The 20,040-nt window shown below is 39.4% G+C and overlaps 1 protein-coding gene and 1 non-coding gene across 2 annotated transcripts; one reads left to right on the top strand and one right to left on the bottom strand.

Moving 5' to 3' along the window:
- Positions 1 to 2,633: 2,633 nt before the first annotated feature.
- LOC114373105 lies at positions 2,634 to 4,760 on the top strand (the record flags this gene model as incomplete). The annotated part of the gene is made up of 2 exons (XM_028330646.1): positions 2,634 to 3,524; positions 3,744 to 4,760. Coding segments are annotated over 2 exons (1,908 nt in total), but the record flags the coding sequence as incomplete, so codon positions are not given.
- Positions 2,897 to 3,004, bottom strand: LOC114377775. The gene has a single exon (XR_003659210.1). It is a non-coding gene; the product is annotated as a small nucleolar RNA R71 (small nucleolar RNA).
- Positions 4,761 to 20,040: the final 15,280 nt, after the last annotated feature.

Here is a 20,040-nt window from a genome sequence, read left to right as displayed (position 1 = left end):
CCCATGACCATCAGACCTTTATTTTTTTACTGTTACTAGCTATTGGGGCATGTCCCTTTGAACAATGGATTGCTATTGGTCTGTAATATTTGCACCTTAATTTCATGCATTCTACTTTTGCCAAATTCTGTCTAAAAAGGGGGAGTAGTAGGATAGGATATTATGCATGTAGATTATGCAGTAGATTATGCATGTAGGATATTATGCATGTTTTATGATTTTGAGGGGGAGTAGTATTTATACTGCTGCTGCTGATGATGATTGATGTAAGCTACTGAAACTAGTAGCTGATAGAAGATGCTGCAGTAAGAGCATGGAGACAGGGGGAGCAGAAAGCTGATGTCACGCGAGATGTCTTGACATCCTGGAAAAGACTTGTAGATTTGCAACTTGCAGAATTTTGCTGTCACCACTACAGAGACTGCTGTGCTTGATTACTCTGATAATGAAAGTTGCTGATCCCACTTGCATGACTGCTCGTACCTGCTCAGGAAGTGTCTAAGTATGTTTTAGACAAAATTTGCCAAAGGGGGAGATTGTTAGTGCTTAGCTTTACTGAGTTTTAAAAGATTGGCTAAAATTTTGTTAAAACATAAGCACTTAGACAATGAAGGAAAGCTGGAGTTGCTGCACATGATGTCTAACATTATGACAAGGAATCAGATCGGGCTGCACAATGCACAAGGCAAGATAAAATGTCAAATGAAGAATTGAAGCTGCAGGATCCACGATGTCGGATACAATGTCCAGGACATCCTGCCCGAAAATACTGGACACATAAATCTGTTATACCTTTAACAGATTAATGTGCAGTCAGCAACAGATTAGGCGATCTATCTTTAGGAACGAATTAAAAGATAATTAAAGTTCGAATTACAAACTTGAATAGTTCGTTCAGGGATTAAAGATTAAAGATAAAAACTAAAAGATCAAACTTTATCTTTTAGATCTTTAAGTGCAGATTTTTCAGGAGAATGATAGATCTTATCCAGCGCAAGTTGTTGCAGCCCAGATACGCACACTGCTATATAAACATGAAGGCTGCACGAGTTTTCCATCAAGTCCGAGATTGAAGAGTTATTTTGTGAGCTTTATGACTTGAGTGTTTTTGTGAGCCACCTTGATGCTACCCTAACATCAAGTGTTGGACCTGAGCGTGTAGAGTTGATCTCTATTGTTCAGAGAGCAATCTCTGGTGTGTTCTTGATTTGTTTGTAAACACGGGTGAGTGATTGAGAGGGAGTGAGAGGGGTTCTCATATCTAAGAGTGGCTCTTAGGTAGAAGTTGCATGGGTAGTGGTTAGGTGAGAAGGTTGTATACAGTGGCTGTTAGATCTTCGAACTAATACTATTTTAGTGGACTTCCTCCCTGGCTTGGTAGCCCCCAGATGTAGGTGACGTTGCACCGAACTGGGTTAACAATCCTCTTGTGTTATTTACTTGTTTAATCTGTTCATACTGTCATATACAATCTGCATGTTCTGAAGCGCGATGTCGTGACATCCTGTATGACATCTGTCCTCAGTATCAGAATTTCAATGTTTAAATTGTTAGTATTGTGTTAGTATGTGTGTTAGTGTTGTTTAGTGTCCTGGTATTTTGTTTAATGTGTTTTCTGTTTCAGTTTTCCCATTAAGCGTTTCCCAAGTTTCAGTCTTGGGTGTTTTGCTGTGAAGATTGTGCTTGCGGCAAAAACAGAGTAGTAGTAGAAATCAATTAGAGACGGATTTTAGCGACCACCCATGCTGAATTATTTGAGATTTTTTGTTTTAGTAGCTAGGGTTGTTATTTTTGGCTGAATTTTTTTGTGGTAACTTCTTTTAATCCATATTTTGTGGGAAAAATAGCTAGAGCCTTTAGTTTGGTCAGATTTGAAAGTTCCAAAAAACTAGCAAATTTTGTGTTTGTCAAAACTTCAGACGGCCATAACTTTTGGTCCGGTTATCAGAATCGCAATTATTATATATGCATTTGGGGTAGAAAAAAATTTCCTACGCCAAGGTAGCTGGTTGTGGGCCGGCTGAGGTCTCCATCGTCCAAAAAAAGCGATTCTGTCAAAAGTTTTTTATTTTTCAAGTTTTATTCACTTATTTTTCTTAACCTACCATTTTTAGCTTCCATAGTTAGACTATGAATTTTTGTCTGAAACTTTTTGTGCTATCTTCTCATCATTTTATAGGGTTGCTCACAAAATTTCAAGTCATTTGGATATCATTTGAGGGTAGCTGTAGTTCAAACCTACACCTTTATTTACATGACAAGGCAACTAGTTGTGTGCATGCTGAATGTAGTGTATGACTAGAGGCAATCCATCTGACTTACAACCCTTTGATCCTGAGATAGATAGGACATTTCATAAATTAGTTAGGCATCATTTTATACCTTTTGATCATTCTGAGCATTCCATAACTGGTGAATCTGTGCATTATGTTATTGGTGATTTTGAACATCCTGATCTTGAGCATTATAATTTTGAGCATTCTGATTTTGAGCATTCTGATTTTGCACATTCTGAGAACATGGCACAACCTCCACCTCGTGAGAGGACTCTAAGGGAAATGGCTGCACCTGATTTCACCAACGAAAGCTTGTGCATCCAATACCCTGATGAGGATGTCACATATGTTCTTAAAACTGGACTGATTCATTTGCTTCCAAAGTTTCATGGCCTTGCAGGTGAAGACCCGCACAAACATTTGAAAGAATTTCACATTTTCTGCTCCACCATGAAACCCCTAGATGTCCAAGAGGATCACATATTTCTGAAAGCTTTTCCTCATTCATTAGAGGGAGTGACAAAGGACTGGCTGTATTACCTTGCTCCAAGGTCCATCACGAGCTGGGATGACCTTAAGAGAGTATTCTTAGAAAATTTTTTCCCTGCTTCCAGGACCACAGCCATCAGGAAGGATATCTCAGGTATTAGACAACTCAGTGGAGAGAGCCTGTATGAGTACTGGGAGAGATTTAAGAAACTATGTGCCAGTTGCCCCCACCATCGGATTTCAGAACAGCTTCTTCTCCAATATTTTTATGAAGGACTCAGTAATATGGAGAGAAGTATGATAGATGCTGCCAGTGGTGGAGCCCTTGGAGACATGACTCCTGCTGAAGCCAGAAATTTAATTGAGAAGATGGCCTCCAACTCCCAGCAGTTTAGCGCCAGAAATGATGCCATAGTCATTAGAGGAGTGCATGAGGTAGCTACAAACCCATTTGCATCATATGAAACTAAGAAGCTTGAAGGCAAACTGGATGCATTGGTTAACTTGGTAACCCAGCTGGCCTTGAATCAGAAATCTGTACCTGTCGCAAGGGTTTGTGGTTTGTGCTCCTCTGCTGACCACCATACAGACCTTTGCCCTTCCATGCAGCAACCTGGAGCAATTGAGCAGCCTGAAGCTTATGCTGCAAATATTTACAATAGACCTCCTCAACCTCAGCAGCAAAATCAACCACAGCAGAGCAATTATGACCTCTCCAGCAACAGATACAACCCTGGATGGAGGAATCACCCTAACCTCAGATGGTCCAGCCCTCAGCAACAACAACAGTAGCCTGCTCCTTCCTTCCAAAATGCTGCTGGCCCAAGCAGACCATACATTCCTCCACCAATCCAACAACAACAACAACCCCAGAAACAACCAACAGTTGAGGCCCCTCCACAACCTTCCCTCGAAGAACTTGTGAGGCAAATGACTATGCAGAACATGCAGTTTCAGCAAGAGACCAGAGCCTCCATTCAGAGCTTAACCAATCAGATAGGACAATTGGCTACCCAATTGAATCAACAACAGTCCCAGAATTCTGACAAGCTGCCTTCTCAAGCTGTCCAAAATCCCAAAAATGTCAGTGCCATTTCATTAAGGTCGGGAAAGCAATGTCAAGGACCTCAACCCGTAGCACCTTCCTCATCTACAAATGAACCTGCCAAACTTCACTTTATTCCAGAAAAAGGTGATGACAAAAATTTACCTAACAATTTCTGTGCAGGTGAATCTTCTTCCACAGGTAATTCTGATTTGCAGAAGCAGCACATTCCCCCTCTTCCATTCCCTCCAAGAGCAGTTTCCAACAAAAAAATGGAAGAGGCAGAGAAAGAGATCTTGGAAACGTTTAGAAAGGTAGAGGTAAACATACCTCTGTTGGATGCAATAAAGCAAATTCCAAGATATGCCAAATTCTTGAAGGAGCTGTGCACTAATAAGCGGAAGCTTAAAGGAAGTGAACGAATTAGCATGGGCAGAAATGTCTCCGCATTGATTGGTAAATCTGTTCCTCAAATTCCTGAAAAATGCAAAGATCCAGGTACATTCAGCATACCTTGTATTATAGGGAATAGTAAGTTTGACAATGCCATGCTAGATTTAGGAGCCTCTGTTAGTGTTATGCCTCTGTCGATTTTTAATTCTCTATCTCTAGGTCCCTTGCAGTCAACTGATGTGGTAATTCATTTAGCTAATAGAAGTGTTGCCTATCCTGTTGGTTTCATAGAAGATGTCTTAGTTAGAGTTGGTGAACTGATTTTCCCTGTTGATTTTTATATCTTGAATATGGAAGATGGATTTTCTCAAGGATCAGTTCCCATCATTCTAGGCAGACCCTTTATGAAAACTGCTAGAACTAAGATAGATGTTTATGCAGGCACACTGTCTATGGAATTTGGTGACATAACTGTTCATTTTAATATTCTGGATGCTATGAAATACCCATCTGAAGATCTTTCTGTATTTCGTGCTGAAATAATTGACCATGTTGTTGATGAATACATGACTGATCTTTATTCTAATCTGCATGCCTCTCACTCTTCATGCATTGAGTTTGAAATTGTACTTGATCATATGTCTGAATTTGATGCTGAGAGTGAATCTGAGAGTGATATTGATTGCATGTCTGGTGGTGGTGTTTTACCTCTCGAGATTGATTTTATAGAGTCAGATAGGACTAACCATGTTTCAGGAAGTACACACACCTCTGACTTTCTTTATGAGGTAAAGGCTGAGAAACCATCTCCTTCTACCACTGTCCAGCCGACCACACCAGAATTGAAGCCTCTGCCATCAAATTTAAAATACGCTTACTTGGATGATAGCAAGAGTTTTCCAGTGATTATATCTGCCTCCCTTGCTGATGAGCAAGAGGAGAAGTTGTTGTCAGTTCTCAAGAAGCATAAGAAGGCTATAGGCTGGACCCTGGCGGACATTCCTGGTATTAGCCCATCCACATGTATGCATCGAATAAATTTAGAGGATGGAGCTAAACCAGTAAGACAACCACAGAGAAGACTCAACCCGGTGATTCTTGATGTAGTGAAGAAGGAGATAACCAAGCTTTTGCAAGCTGGAATCATTTATCCTATCTCCGATAGCCAATGGGTGAGTCCCGTCCAGGTAGTCCCAAAGAAGACTGGCCTTACAGTGATCAGAAATGAGAAGGAGGAGCTGATTCCTACTCGGGTGCAGAACAGTTGGAGAGTCTGCATTGACTATAGGAGGCTAAACCAGGTTACCAAAAAGGACCATTTTCCCCTGCCATTCATTGACCAGATGCTTGAACGCCTGGCAGGTAAATCCCACTACTGTTTCCTTGATGGTTTTTCTGGTTATATGCAAATTACTATTGCTCCTGAGGATCAGGAAAAGACCACATTCACCTGCCCCTTCGGCACTTTTGCTTATAGGAGGATGCCTTTCGGCCTGTGCAACGCCCCTGGTACCTTCCAGCGGTGCATGATTAGTATTTTCAGTGATTTTTTAGAAATTTGCATAGAGGTGTTTATGGATGATTTCACTGTATATGGATCCTCTTTTGATGGTTGTTTGAATAGTTTGGAAAAAGTTTTGAATAGATGCACTGAAACTAACCTTGTTCTAAATTTTGAAAAATGTCATTTTATGGTTGAGCAAGGTATAGTTTTAGGCCACATTATTTCCAATAAGGGTATTGAAGTAGATCCTGCAAAAATTTCTGTTATTTCACAATTGCCTTACCCCTCTTGTGTGCGAGAGGTGCGATCTTTTCTTGGTCATGCAGGATTCTACAGGCGCTTTATAAGGGATTTTAGCAAAGTAGCCCTTCCACTGTCCAACTTGTTGCAAAAGGAGGTGGAGTTTGACTTTAATGACAGATGCAAAGAGGCTTTTGATTGCCTCAAAAGAGCGTTGACTACCACCCCCATCATCCAGGCACCCGATTGGACAACCCCTTTTGAGCTTATGTGTGATGCATCAAATTATGCATTGGGGGCTGTCCTTGCTCAGAAAATTGATAAATTGCCCAGGGTGATATATTATGCTTCTAGGACTTTAGATGCTGCCCAAGCAAATTATACTACTACTGAGAAAGAGCTTCTAGCCATAGTTTTTGCTCTTGAAAAATTTCGATCTTATTTGCTTGGTACTCGCATTATTGTTTATACTGACCATGCAGCTCTAAAGTACTTGTTGAAGAAGGCTGATTCTAAGCCTAGGTTGATCCGATGGATGCTCTGGCTCCAAGAGTTTGACTTGGAGATCCGTGATAGGAGCGGAGCACAAAATCTAGTTGCTGATCATTTGAGTCGGATCGAACGTGTCTCTGATGCAGATTCACATATTCGGGATGATTTCCCGGATGATCATTTGTATATATTGTATAGTATTTCTTACTCTCTTTCTACTCCCTGGTTTGCTAACATTGTCAATTATTTAGTTGCCTCTGTTTTTCCTCCCTTAGCATCTAAGGCCCAAAAAGATAAAATTAAAAGTGATGTTAAGCATTTTATTTGGGATGACCCCTACTTGTGGAAATTGTGCAGTGATCAGGTTATTAGACGGTGCATTCCAGATCATGAGACTGGCTCAGTCCTGCTGTTTTGTCATTCTTCCGCACCAGAAGATCATCTGGGTGTTCAAAGGACAGCTCGAAAAGTGCTTGATTGTGGTTTTTATTGGCCCACCATCTTTAAAGATGCGTGGAAGATCTGCAACACTTGTGAGCAGTGTCAGAGAGCAGGAAATACACTTACATGGCGACAACAAATGCCTCAGCAACCTATGCTATTCTGTGAGGTGTTTGATGTCTGGGGTATAGATTTCATGGGTCCTTTTCCTGTCTCTTTTGGTTATGTTTACAATCTCCTTGCAGTTGACTATGTTTCAAAATGGGTGGAAACCAAGCCCACTAGAACTAATGATGCTAAAGTTGTCGCAGACTTTGTCAGGTCTAATCTGTTTTGCAGGTTTGGAGTACCTAAAGCAATTGTTAGTGATCAAGGAACCCATTTTTGCAACAGGACAATGCATGCCCTGCTTAAAAAGTACGGGGTGGTACACAGGGTATCCACACCATACCACCCCCAGACCAATGGACAGGCATAAATTTTTAACCGAGAAATCAAGCGAATTTTAGAGAAGATTGTGCAGCCAAGCAGGAAAGATTGGAGTATCAGGCTTGATGATGCTCTCTGGGCACATCGGACTGCCTACAAAGCACCCATAGGAATGTCTCCTTATCGGGTTGTCTTTGGAAAGGCATGTCATCTTCCAGTGGAAATTGAGCACAAAGCTTACTGGGCAGTGAAGACTTGCAACTTCTCTATGGATCAAGCTGGTGAGGAAAGAAAGTTGCAACTGAGTGAGTTAGATGAAATCCGCCTAGAAGCCTACGAGAATGCCAAGTTCTACAAAGAAAAGACCAAGAAGTTCCATGATAGCATGATAGTTAAAAAAGACTTCGTGGTTGGGCAAAAAGTGTTATTGTATAATTCTAGGCTTGGACTCATGAGTGGTAAGTTGAGGTCTAAGTGGATTGGTCCTTTTGTTGTTACTAATGTTTTTCCTTATGGTACAGTTGAGATCAAAAGCGACTCGACAAACAAGAGCTTCAAGGTCAACGGACATCGACTTAAGCCATTCCTCACGAACCCTTCTTTAGTGGACGTAGTGGTGGAAGAGACTTCCTTACTCCACCCTACTCTTCCTCCACCGTGACTTAGGGAGTTTTTCTTTTCCTATCTCCTTCTTTGCTTTTATTACACTTGTCCAATTCTCTTTGATGATTTAATTGTTTTTAATCTTTTAATTGTGCTACATTGAGGACAATGTGTTGTTTAAGTATGGGGGGGGGGGGGGGGAGTGTTCTTTGGTTTTGCTAGTTTTGTTGGTTTTGTTAATTTGTTAGTTGTGTTAATTTGTTAATGTTGTTAGTTTCGTCGGATTTTTAGTTTAATATTTTGGGTCAATTTTGTGTGCACGTACGACTTTGCATGTTTTTCTTTGAATTATAGGATATGTTCAAGAAATGGGTAATTGTTTTGAAAATAAAAGTTCTTAACATTTTGTGACTTGAAATCCTTGATTCTTCTCTACATGTCATGATAGTTTTGAAAGCTCAATTTGAAAGTGATGATTTTACCTTTGTGAGAATTTGAGCCATCCATCATCATAATCATTTGGTGTGTTTTGCCCCATTGATTGCTTGCACAATAGCCTTGGCTTGATTCTTGTTGATGCGTCCTAATTCACATGCATATTTGGAAATGATTGAGGCAATTTTGTTCTTATAAGCTTCTAGCCAAATGGACTTACCTTGAATTAATTCCTTTGATAGCCCTTTTGAGCCTTGTTTCCCTTTCCTTGTTTTGAAGCTCACTACAAGCCTTAAGTGAAAAACCATGATATCACCATATCCTTAAGGAATTTTGGAGCTTTGGAATTGTTTTGGGAATAAGTGTGGGGGGTTTTTGTTTCATTGGCCAACTTGTTTTGTTGGCTATGCTTCATGATGTATTTTGGGCCATACTTGATGTACATTGTATATTGGTTAAATGTTGGACATGCTGAATGAAATGTTGTTTCTCAAAGGCTATAGAAAAAAAAAATCGAAAAAAAAATTCGAAAAAAGAAAAAGAAAAGCAATAAAGTTGAGTGAATAAGATCTTAAATGGCACAAGAATGATGAAACTCTTGGTTCTACTCTTCATGTTTAAATTTTATCTTTACTTATTTTTATTTTCTTATTTTTTTTCTTAATATGCACTTATTCCCCTTTGCTCCTCTATTCCTTTGGGATTTAGCCACTTATTCCATATTTCTCCATACCTTGTCCTTGGCCCCATTACAACCTTAAAAGACCTTTTGATCCTCATGTGCTTGTGTTTGTGGGTTGATTGTCAATTTTAGAATCTTGCCAAGTCTATGTGGTGTTTGCTTTCATGGGTGCTTTGAGGGTAAATAGTAGCCTAGACACTTGAGAGATAGAGTGTATATCTTGTGAGGCTTTATCACTTTTCATTCTTGAGCTGATTAACTATTTTGCCATGATTGGGTTGCTTGGATGATTTTCATGAATGTCTTGACTTTTTGGATCTCCTTATGTTAGATGTTACCCATTCCTTTCATTCCTTGATGTTCATTGAGAAATATATGAATGTGTTTGTTTGTCTCTATTTGATATCCTTGGATTTTGTTCTTTGTTTAATTTTGCCCAGGAGTGCAAAAGGCTAAGTATGGGGGGTTTTGATGTGCCATCATTTCCTTCTATTTTCTAAACCCTTTTTGCACCATTTTAATTATTGATTGGTCTTAATTGTCAATTAATTAGGTAGTTTTGTTATTTGGGCTCATTTAGCTAATTTGATGTTTTTAATCTAATTTCAGGAATTAATGAAACATTGGGCTTAATCCGGATTTTAGTTGTGGATTGAAGAGGGCAAATAAAGCAGCGCTTACCTTAGTTAATTTCTAATTAGGAAATTTCGCAATTTTATTTTATGTTGTTCAGTGTTTATTTCGTTTTGGGCCAGAGTATTGTAATAGGGCCCAGTGTCTTTGAGTGACTCTTTTTAAATAGCTGCCTTGGGATTCGTGCAAGGCATTCTGTTATGCTATTTTCATTATTCAGAGCTTTGGTTTTAGGTTTTCACGTTTTTCTGTTCCCTTGTTACAATTTTCGTTCTTAATGCAAATTTCCGTTTTCTGCTTCTAATTACGAGTTCATTCGTGCTTTTTCTTCTACTTTCATTTACGTTTCTGTTCATTTACGTTTCTGTTTATTTACGTTTCTGTTCATTTACGTTTCTGTTCATTTATGTTTCTGTTTCATGTTTCATTTGCATTTTCTGTTTGAATCCATGGAAGGCTAGATTTTCTGGTGTTGTTTCCTTTTGAGGACGAAGCCCAACTCTCTTTGAGGTTTCGCTTGTAATGTGGTTTCCTGGCAGTTTTCCCTTCACCAGTTATCCCAATTTCGTGAATATTAATCAGTGCACGCTTCGTGTTCGATTAATTGCCTCTGAGCCTAACTTGCGTTCATGCTTAATGGACGAAGGGCTAACTGGTGTATGTGGTGCCTGATCACGTATTGAAAACCCTAAGTTGATTTTCGCTTAGTAAATTGAAATAGGGTTGGATTAAGTGGTTGACTGTTAGGGACAAATTCTCCATAACCCAGGATAAGAGAATGGCTTCTGAATCAGAGGAAACAACCCGTTTTTAATATTAGTAGTTTCGTATTCCAGTTTACTTGTTCTGCTCTTTAATTACCAAACAACCAAACCCCCCCCCCAATCGTTACTGTTACTGCAAGTATATTATGAACATTTGGTTTGTCACTGCTCGTTGGGAAACGACCTAGGATCACTTCCTAGTTATTGCATTTTCATGTTTATTTGATTCAGGTACGACCTCGATCATTGAGCTTTTGGTAATCGATTACAGCCTTCTGGTAATCGATTACCAGAGAGTAACAAGCTTGGAAAAATTATTCTTAAGATAAAAACTCTCTTGGCCTATCATTTGTGCTTTTCAAAATCTTTTCTAATATATATTAAAACCTATCTTAATTCTTTTCTTGAGACCTTTGCCTTTGATTGAAATCTTGCTTTCTTCATTCTTGAATGATCTTTATAATTCCTTGGCATCATCAAAATAATTCTTGAAGCTTTGCTTCTACAGATTCTAACTACCTTGGTTATTCTTGCCATGGAGGGATAGAACCCTGAAAAGAGATATAGCTTCCTTCCTCCTAGCGGACATCCCATGATCTCTTCAAACTCTTCCACAGTTGGCACTAGCTGAAAGTCCCCAAATGTGAAGCACCTTAGGGGCTGATCATAATACTAAGTGAGCGATGCAATGGCCTCCATCGAGACCTCTATCATAGCTAGATACCAAATCTTCCCATAGGTCTTGCGGAAGGCTTGATGTTGGAGCTGTCCCATCAATTGCCCCAATTTTTGCACACTGGCCACCTCTAGGCTTTTAATTTTGACTTGATAGAACCTTTTCTTAAGCAGAGGTGTTTGATTTGATCCCATGTTTTGCTAGAATGAAAAGTTTTGTGTGAATTAATACTTCGATATCCTATCATGGAGGAAATATGATGAATGTATGAAAGGATGCTTATGCTATGGATGATACAAATGCATTTTACGAACACGAGAGCCCAGAAGATCATCTCTTCTTACTCATAACATTTGGGCATCATGGTTCATTTGCAGCATTACCACAGTGCCCCATGCATGCGTTTTAGAAGGTGATGCGCACCTTTCGTCTTTTCGTGACAAAATGACGAGACCAAATGCAACGCATGCGTGACGATGCAATACTGATATACATGTGTAAGAGCACATAGTTGATAGCACAAAAGTAGAAAACATACTAGATGTGCAAGCATGGTAATGTCATCAAATAAATCATACAACAGAGACACACATGAGCATGACAATAAAAAGATACATGGCAATATCAAGGAAACAAACACATAGTGTGCTTGCTTCGTGACCCTATTTCAGGAACCTAAATAGGAGGAACTAAGAGGCATTTAGTGATAATTCCCAAGGTGGTTGTATCTAGCTTTCAACGGTTTCTAGAGATATCATTCCCTTTGATATCAACATTATGGCGGTAGGGGCTAACAGTGACAACATATCATCAAAGAGAAAAACTCTAGATGAGATTTCACTGTCATCAAGCAAGTCAGAGACTTAGCATGATCATAGATTCAACTCCACTTCCTATGCTCCCATAGACCCGAGTATAGGGCCCTTAACAACTCACCGTGTGCGCAACAAGTGTAGGTGTTTGTGTGCATCAAATGTATGCTTATCAATGCATATATTAAAACAACAATTACACAATATGCAAAATACATCAACGGAGTTATATGCACATAAGAATATAAGAAAACAAAGGGAGACAAATACAAGAGAAAGTCATGGTAAGGAATGCACATAGATTAAAAGACCCTACTCTCTAAAAACATTCCCCAGTGGAGTCGCCAACTGTCGCAGCCTACCCTTCGGCGGGAGGGCGATGCGAGACTCACGAGTGCATCTTACAAGGAAGGAAAACGCATGGAGTCGCCACCAACGTTTATTCACGGAAAACGTTAGAAAAACCAAAAAGCAAGTCTACGAATTTTAAGAAATAAAGGTTCGGGAGTTGTTTACGCACGGGGAAGGTATTAGCACCCCACGCGTTCGTCACAAAAGACAACAACCTTTAATCAAATGTGTAAAATCATGACTTTTATTTTAGTTTCCCCTTTTTATGTTTTTATCTTTTTGAGGTCGACAAAAGCGAGGCTCTTTCTCCTACGTATCCTCAATTGCGATGAGAAACTCAGACCTATGTAGTTCTTTAAAAAGCAAGAAAATTATGCGGGGTGTTGGTTTTAGACTTTTAAACGGTTCGTTTTAACCAATAAAAGTAAAAAATGACCGTTAAGGCGTTGGACTTTGAAACGATTTCAAATGAGCTTTTTGCGGGCAAAAGCTTGATTTGTGAGTTGATTTTAGCTTTAGTTTCATTTGGTTATTTCTCAACTCATTAAAAGAGAACTTTCAAAGTAAATGACCGGTTGAAATTTATTTTTTTGATGATTAACCAAGGTTACAGCCTAAACTATTGGTTGAATTTTATTTTAACAATGATTAAACGAGATTACAATAGAAACGATCGGTTGAAATTCATTCAAACATTGATTAAGTGAGATTACGTCTTAAACAATCAGTCGAAACTTGCTTAAAACAAAGAAAAAGAATACCGAAAGTAGAAGAATGAAGATGAAAACATACAAAGCAAGAATGGACCCCTAAGGGTGCATAGAATGAATTCAAAGCTTTGAAATCAAAAACTAACTGGTCGAAGAACGATGAACAATGAACAATGGATGAAGAACGACGAAGAACATTCACTGAATTGATCACGGAAACGTCACAGAAGCATTACAGAAGTGCCTCGACCTTGATTTTCTCCTTCTCCTCACTAATTTTAAGTGAAATATGATTACCAAGGGTGCTGAACCCCTTCCCTTCAGCCTCCCACGCCTATGTATAGCAAAAATAGGGGAGGAGCTTGCTGCCCAACTCGCCCAGGCGAGCTCAACTCACCCAGGCGAGCTAGTGGCTTAGTTCAGAAGCAACCTTTCTTGCCTAGGCGAGTTGGTTGCCTCTCTCCTAAGTTATCTAGTGGGCCCAGGGGCTTGGAAATGTCCAAAAATGGAGCATTTTTCCCCTATCTTGAGTTTCTTGCCCATTTCCTTCCGAAACTTCGTGAAACCCTACAGATTGCACGGTGATTGCATTTAAGTAGCTCAACTTGGCTAGGAAAATCCTCATGTTGACAAAATCCCCCTATTCTGGGCATCTTGCTCATTTCTTTCCGTAATGTCACGAAACCCTATGGATTGCGTAGCGATTGATGTTAAGCAGCTCAATGTGACCGGCAAAAATCCACATGTTGACAAACAATTATCCCCGGATGAAATTAGGGTATGACAGTAGATAGCATGAAAAATTATGCTCTTCCTCTGGCCCAACACAGCACCAACGACATAGTCACTTGCATCGCACATGAGCTCAAACTCTTGGCTCCAATCCGGTGCTGTAATGATAGGAGTGGACACTAAGTTGGTCTTTAAGGCGTTGAATGCCTTTAAACACTCTTCATCAAACAATAACACAACGTCCTTATTGAGCAAATTACTGAGTGGTTTGGCAATATTTGAGAAGTCTTTAATAAACCGCCTATAAAAGCCAACATGCTCCAAAAAGCTTCTTACTCCCTTGACATTCCCTGGAGGAGGCAACTTCTCAATAACATCAATTTTTGCTTTATCTGCCTCAATTCGCCTTACAGAAATTTTGTAGCCTAAAACAATCCCATCTTGGACCATGAAGTAACATTTTTCCCAATTTTGTACCAGATTGGTCTCCTCACAGCGTTGTAACACCTACTCCAAATTGGCTAGACATCGATCGAATGATGAACCAAACATTGAGAAGTCATCCATAAACACCTCAATGCCCTTCTCGACCATGTCAACAAATATTGCCATCATGCATCATTGAAATGTAGTAGGAGCTGTCGCAACCTACCCTTCGGTGGAAGGGCGACGCGAGGGCTCAGCGGGTGCGCCTTCCAAGAAAGGAAAATGCACGGAGTCGACACCAATGTTTATTCGAGGAACATGTCAGAAAAATCGAAAAGGTGTGGTCTACGAACTTTAAGTGTGAAAGGTTCGGGAGTTGTATTTATGCACGGGGAAGGTATTAGCACCCCACGCGTCTGTCACAAGGGACGACAGCCTTTAATCAAGTGTGCAAATATGTCTTCAAATTGTTTTATTTTCCCTTTTTTACATTTTTATGTCTTTTTATGCCTCTTTGTATTTTTTATCTTTTTGTGGTCGACAAGGGTGTTTTCCTTGCTCCTACGTATTCCTTAATTGTGATAAGAAAATCAGACCTACGTAGTTCTTTCAAAAAGGGAAAATCAAGTGATTCTTTTTACTTGGAAGGGGGTCATTTAAGGCGTTGGACCTTAAAATGATCCATTTTACTTGGTGAGAAAGCTAAGGCGTTGGACCTCTAACCATCTCACGAGGTCGACAAAAAGCGGGGCTTTTGCTCCTCCATATCCTCCATCGAAGAGGAAATCAGACCTACGTAGTTCTCGCAAAAGCGGTAAGGTTACATGTTGATTTTATGCTTTTGAACGGTCCATGTTAACTGATAAAAGCAAAGAGGATCGTTTAAGGCGTTGGACCTTAAAACGGTTTTTAGTGATTTTTTTTTTGGCGGACAAAGCTTGATTTGTAAGTTGATTTTAGCCTTAGTTTCACTTTGGTTATTAATCAATTGATCCAAGAAAACTTCCAAAGAAAAAACGTCCGATTGATTTTTTTGATTATTTTATTCAAAGATATTTTGATTATTTTATTATTATTTTTCAAGATATTTTGATTATTTTATTATTATTTTGCTTTTTTTGGTTTAACCGAGATTACAGCGTGAATGATCGATTAGATTTTGTTTTAATAGTGATTAAACAAGATTACAACGCAAATGATCGGTTGAAATTCGTTTTATCATTTATTAGGTGAGAAAACGACTTAAATAAACGGTTAAAGCACGTTAAAAACGGAAGAAAAGAAAACTGAAAGTAAATGAAATAAAGATGAAAGCCAAAAAACAAGAAATGAATTAAAAGTCTCGGATTTGGAAACTTACCCGTTGAAGAATGAAGAACGGATGAAAAACGGTAAAGAACGGAGGAAAACCTTCACGAATTTGCTTATGGAAACATCTCAGAAGCGTTACGGAAGCACCTCGGCTTGAATTTTCTTCACGAAAACAATTTTTTTTCACCAAAAACAACTGAAATGCATAGCTAGGGGGATCAGGGATCCTTAGAACAGCCCCCTTCTGCCTATTTATAGGAAAAGGGGGGAGGAGGTTGCCGCCTAGCTCGCCTAGGCGAGCTCAGCTCGTCCAGGTGAGCTAGGTTGCTTCTTCCAGAAGCAATCCTGCTTCGAAAATACTCTGGAAGACCCAAAGTTCAAAATTTCAAAATTTCTATTTGCACCCCCATTTTGATAAGTTCACCCCTTCTTTCGTAATTTATGGAAAAGTTACAGAAGCCTTACGGAAGCCTATAGGACTTGATTTTCTTCTTTTTTCTCTTCCTTCTCACCCATATTAAGTGAAATATGCTTATTTAGGGTTATGGGAATTTTACGGAAGAGTTACGGGAGTCTTGGAAGCTTCGGAAGCCATTTTTTAGCAAAACGAGGGAGGTGGTTGCCGCCCAGCTCGCCCAGGCGAGCTAGGCTGCTTCCACCTTAAGCAAAAAAATGTCCAGAAACCTCTAGAAGGGCCCAGATTTGAAAATTTCTATTTGCATCCCCCAATTTTACCAAATACACCCCCTTTGCCCCTTTTTTGCTGATTCTTTTTTCGTAACGTTACGGAACCTCACGAATTACGTAACGATACTTGTTTTCTTTCTGTAATGTCACGAAACTTTATGGATTACTCAACCATCTCCTCTTCGGCTTCTGGAATGTTACGAAACTTTACGGATTGCGCAATAATGTTTCCTTTCGACTCCCGACATGTCGCGGAACTTCACGGATTGCTTAACGATGGGTGCCAAGTTCCTCGAAGCGGTCAAGCGAAGGTTGCATGCCATCAAACAATGGTCCCCAGACAAAATTAGGGTATGACAGTTGCCCCTCTTTACTTACCTTTTATCGAATATAGGAGGAAAGTAAAGATAAGACACTGATTTCGTTCGTCTTAGCCTTTTCCGTAATTAATCTATGATGATTCCTGACGGCCATCCTTTGCCCATCATGGGGATTTAATTGAGCTTAATCACAATAGTTCCAACCAAAACGATTTGAAATAATTGACTCCCGTCTCTCCTTCTTTTTTCTCTGCACAACACAAAACAAACAAAAAATAACATAATATACACGTATACACATTTTTGGTGAAGGAACCGATTGGGAAAATAATAAAAAAATTATTTTCCCCTCATCGGGGACTCCGTACTTGATAACGGAGGATGCGTGAACAGCGCTAGGCAATCAATTCATGGGACTCCGGACTTAATGATGGAGGATGCACGAACAACGCTAGGCAATCAATTCGTGGGGCTCCAGACTCAGTGATGGATGATGCATGAACAGCGCTAGGCAATCAATTCATGGGGCTCTGGACTTGATAGCGGAGGATGCATGAACAGCACTAGGCAATCAATTCATGGGGCTCCGAATAAGATTTGATGGTGGAGGATGCACGAACAGCGCTAGGCAATCAATTCGTGGGGCTCCAGACTCGATGGTGGAGGATGCATGAACAGCTCTAGGCAATCAATTCATGGGGCTCCGAATAAGATTTGATGGTGGAGGATGCACGAACAGTGCTAGGCAATCAATTCGTGGGGCTCCGGACTCGATGGTGGAGGATGCATGAACAGCGCTAGGCAATCAATTCATGGTGTAGAAGCAAATGACTTTGATGTTTTGATGATGATCATGATGAAGAAAAGCAAATGATGCAAATGATTCAAGAATACAAGCCACAACATCAAGATGATCACTAGTATTTTAGGAAGGGAATTCCTAATTGATTTAGCAAAAGGTTTGGCCAAGTAATTTGAGTTAAAAAGTGTTTTTTAAGAGATTTACTCTCTGGTAATCGATTACCAGAGGATGTAATCGATTACCAGTGGCCAAAAAGGGTTTACAACAGCTACTAAATATTTGAATTCAAATTTTAGACTGTGTAATCGATTACACCATATTGGTAATCGATTACCAGCAGTTAATAAACGTTTTAATTCAAATATTAAAGCTTGTAATCGATTACACAATTATTGTAATCGATTACCAGAGGAGATTTTCAGAAAATAACTTTCAAGAGTCACATCTATTCAAATGGTTTATGAATGGCCATCAAAGGTCTATTTATATGTGACTTGGAAACACGAATTGTAAGAGAGTTTTTGATTGCCCAAAAAGTTTTATCCTCTCAAAAGATTAAAGAGAGTTTTTCTAAATTGAAACGTCTTATCCTCTCAAAGATTCCTTGGTCAAACACTTGCATATTCAAATAAGGAATTGTGATTGATCTTCATTGTACAATCTGTCTCTTTCAAGAGAGATTTCTTCTTGTTTTCTCTTTACTTCTGAAAAAGGGTTAAGAGACTGAGGGTCTCTTGTTGTAAAGGATTCCTGAACACAAGGGAAGGGTTGTCCCTGTGTGATTCAGACTTTGTAAAAGGATTTTACAAAGAGAGTGGAAAATCTCAAGTGGGTTGCTTGAGGACTAGACGTAGGCACAGGAAGTGACCGAACCAGTATAAATCAAGTTTGCATTTCTCTCTTCCCTTAAACTTATTTTATTTATTGCTATTTATCTTTTGCCTTTAAAGAAGTTTATTCTGAATTATCTTTTGAGTAATTCATGTTAAGGGTGCATTGTTAATCTAAAAAGAGAGAGCGAAATTTTAAATTGGGGAATAGTTCTTGTTATCTTAATTCAACCCCCCCCCTTCTTAAGATAATTGAGGCCATTTGTCTAACACATGGGGCTCTGAATAAGATTTGATGGTGGAGGACGTGTGAACAACGCTAGGCAATCAATTCGTGGGGCTCCGGACTCGATGGTGGAGGATGCATGAACATCGCTAGGCAATCAATTCATGGGGCTCCAAATAAGATTTGATGGTGGAGGATGCACGAACAGTGCTAGGCAATCAATTCGTGGGGCTCTGGACTCGATGGTGGAGGATGCATGAACAGCGTTAGGAAATCAATTCATGGGGCTCCGAATAAGATTTGACTTTAGGACCGAATGGTCCACCGGGTTCTTTCACCTAAAAGGCGAACATGCTTTAGCAAGGAAAAATAAATCATTCACGAGAGCACCATATTTTAGACAAAAATATGCTTATGCCAAAATAGTTTTCCTTGTAACTGAAAATGAAGGGTAGGATGTCAACGTTTAGCTTTTAAATGAACATTCAAGGGAAACGTCGGGTCAAACTGAAACTGGGAATAAAATCACTCATAGTTTATAAAAACTCACACAGGTAAGTGTTTTACCCTAATTCCAAACCATAACTGCACCATGACTTTATTTTGCACATGATTTCCTATCGAACCAAAAGATTACACGCGCGATCACGGATCAATAGGATTTTCTCGAGGGCAGTGTTTTTGGAGAGGAAACTGGGTGTTTTGGTCTTTTCCTTTTTGTTTATGTGGGGCGGGACATCGCCAGTTGGGAGCGACCTTGAATGGAAATCACAAAGGAAGAACCACTTCGAAATGGGTTTTCCCTTTGTTGTCGGTCATTTACCTCGCCGAAAATTTATCTGGTCCAAAGACCTTCTGTTCTTTATCTTGGTTTCCTTTATTGATCGGGAATTATTTTGTTTTCCTCCGATCTTTTCCTTTTTACTTTCTTCCGATCTTTGATCAGGAATCCTTCTTTTCCTTTCTTTCTCTTTTTTTTTCTTCCGATATTTGATTAGGAATTCGGGTTTTAGCATTCGTTATTCGCTCTCCCTTAAGAAGATTCTGCTATCCTCTTCTTCGGGGGAAAGGATGAGGATTCTCTTCATGGGCCAAGGTTCAAGGTAGCTTCAGGTTGTGTCTCAACATGGTCTTTTCATCGTGTGTGCCCGATTTTGATATTTGGGGAAAAACAAATTCATGTGTCAGGGTGTCGGTTTCGGGTTAAACTCCCATATTATTTCCACGAGGCGCGCGTAACAATGATGATTTGGAAACAACGCGCAAAATTAGTCATGCATACAGCTAGGTGGGTACTCAAGCATCCAGCTTTTGGCATTATGATACTAAGGCTTGGGTTTTACGCAAGTAGACCCAACGTTTCAAAATTATGTTCTTTCATTGGTTCAACGAATCCATCCATTCTTATCTCGGTTATTTTGGAAAATAAACTCTTAGCATCAATTTTTTGTTTCCAAAAGTTATGTTTGCTCTCTACGAATGATTTGTGCTTCCTATGACAATAACATGCCAACCTTCGAGGTCTTTCTTTCTCTTTTCTTTTTGTTTCATTTTTTCTTATGCATGTTTGCAAAAAACTATACATCCATCGTTATCTATGAGAAAATATTTTTTCTCTGTACACCTACATTCCTATACACGAAAAAAACTTTTTTCTCTATATACACATGCATTGAAAAACTCTTTCTCTCTATACCGACATGATCTATATAAAATCTCTATTCCTTTTCA

The sequence above is a fragment of the Glycine soja genome, chromosome 11 (genome assembly GCF_004193775.1).
Source record: "Glycine soja cultivar W05 chromosome 11, ASM419377v2, whole genome shotgun sequence".
In the NCBI taxonomy this organism is placed as follows: domain Eukaryota; kingdom Viridiplantae; phylum Streptophyta; class Magnoliopsida; order Fabales; family Fabaceae; genus Glycine; species Glycine soja.
Note: the sequence above shows the minus strand (reverse complement) of the source record. Positions and strands in the feature narration are given on the sequence as shown.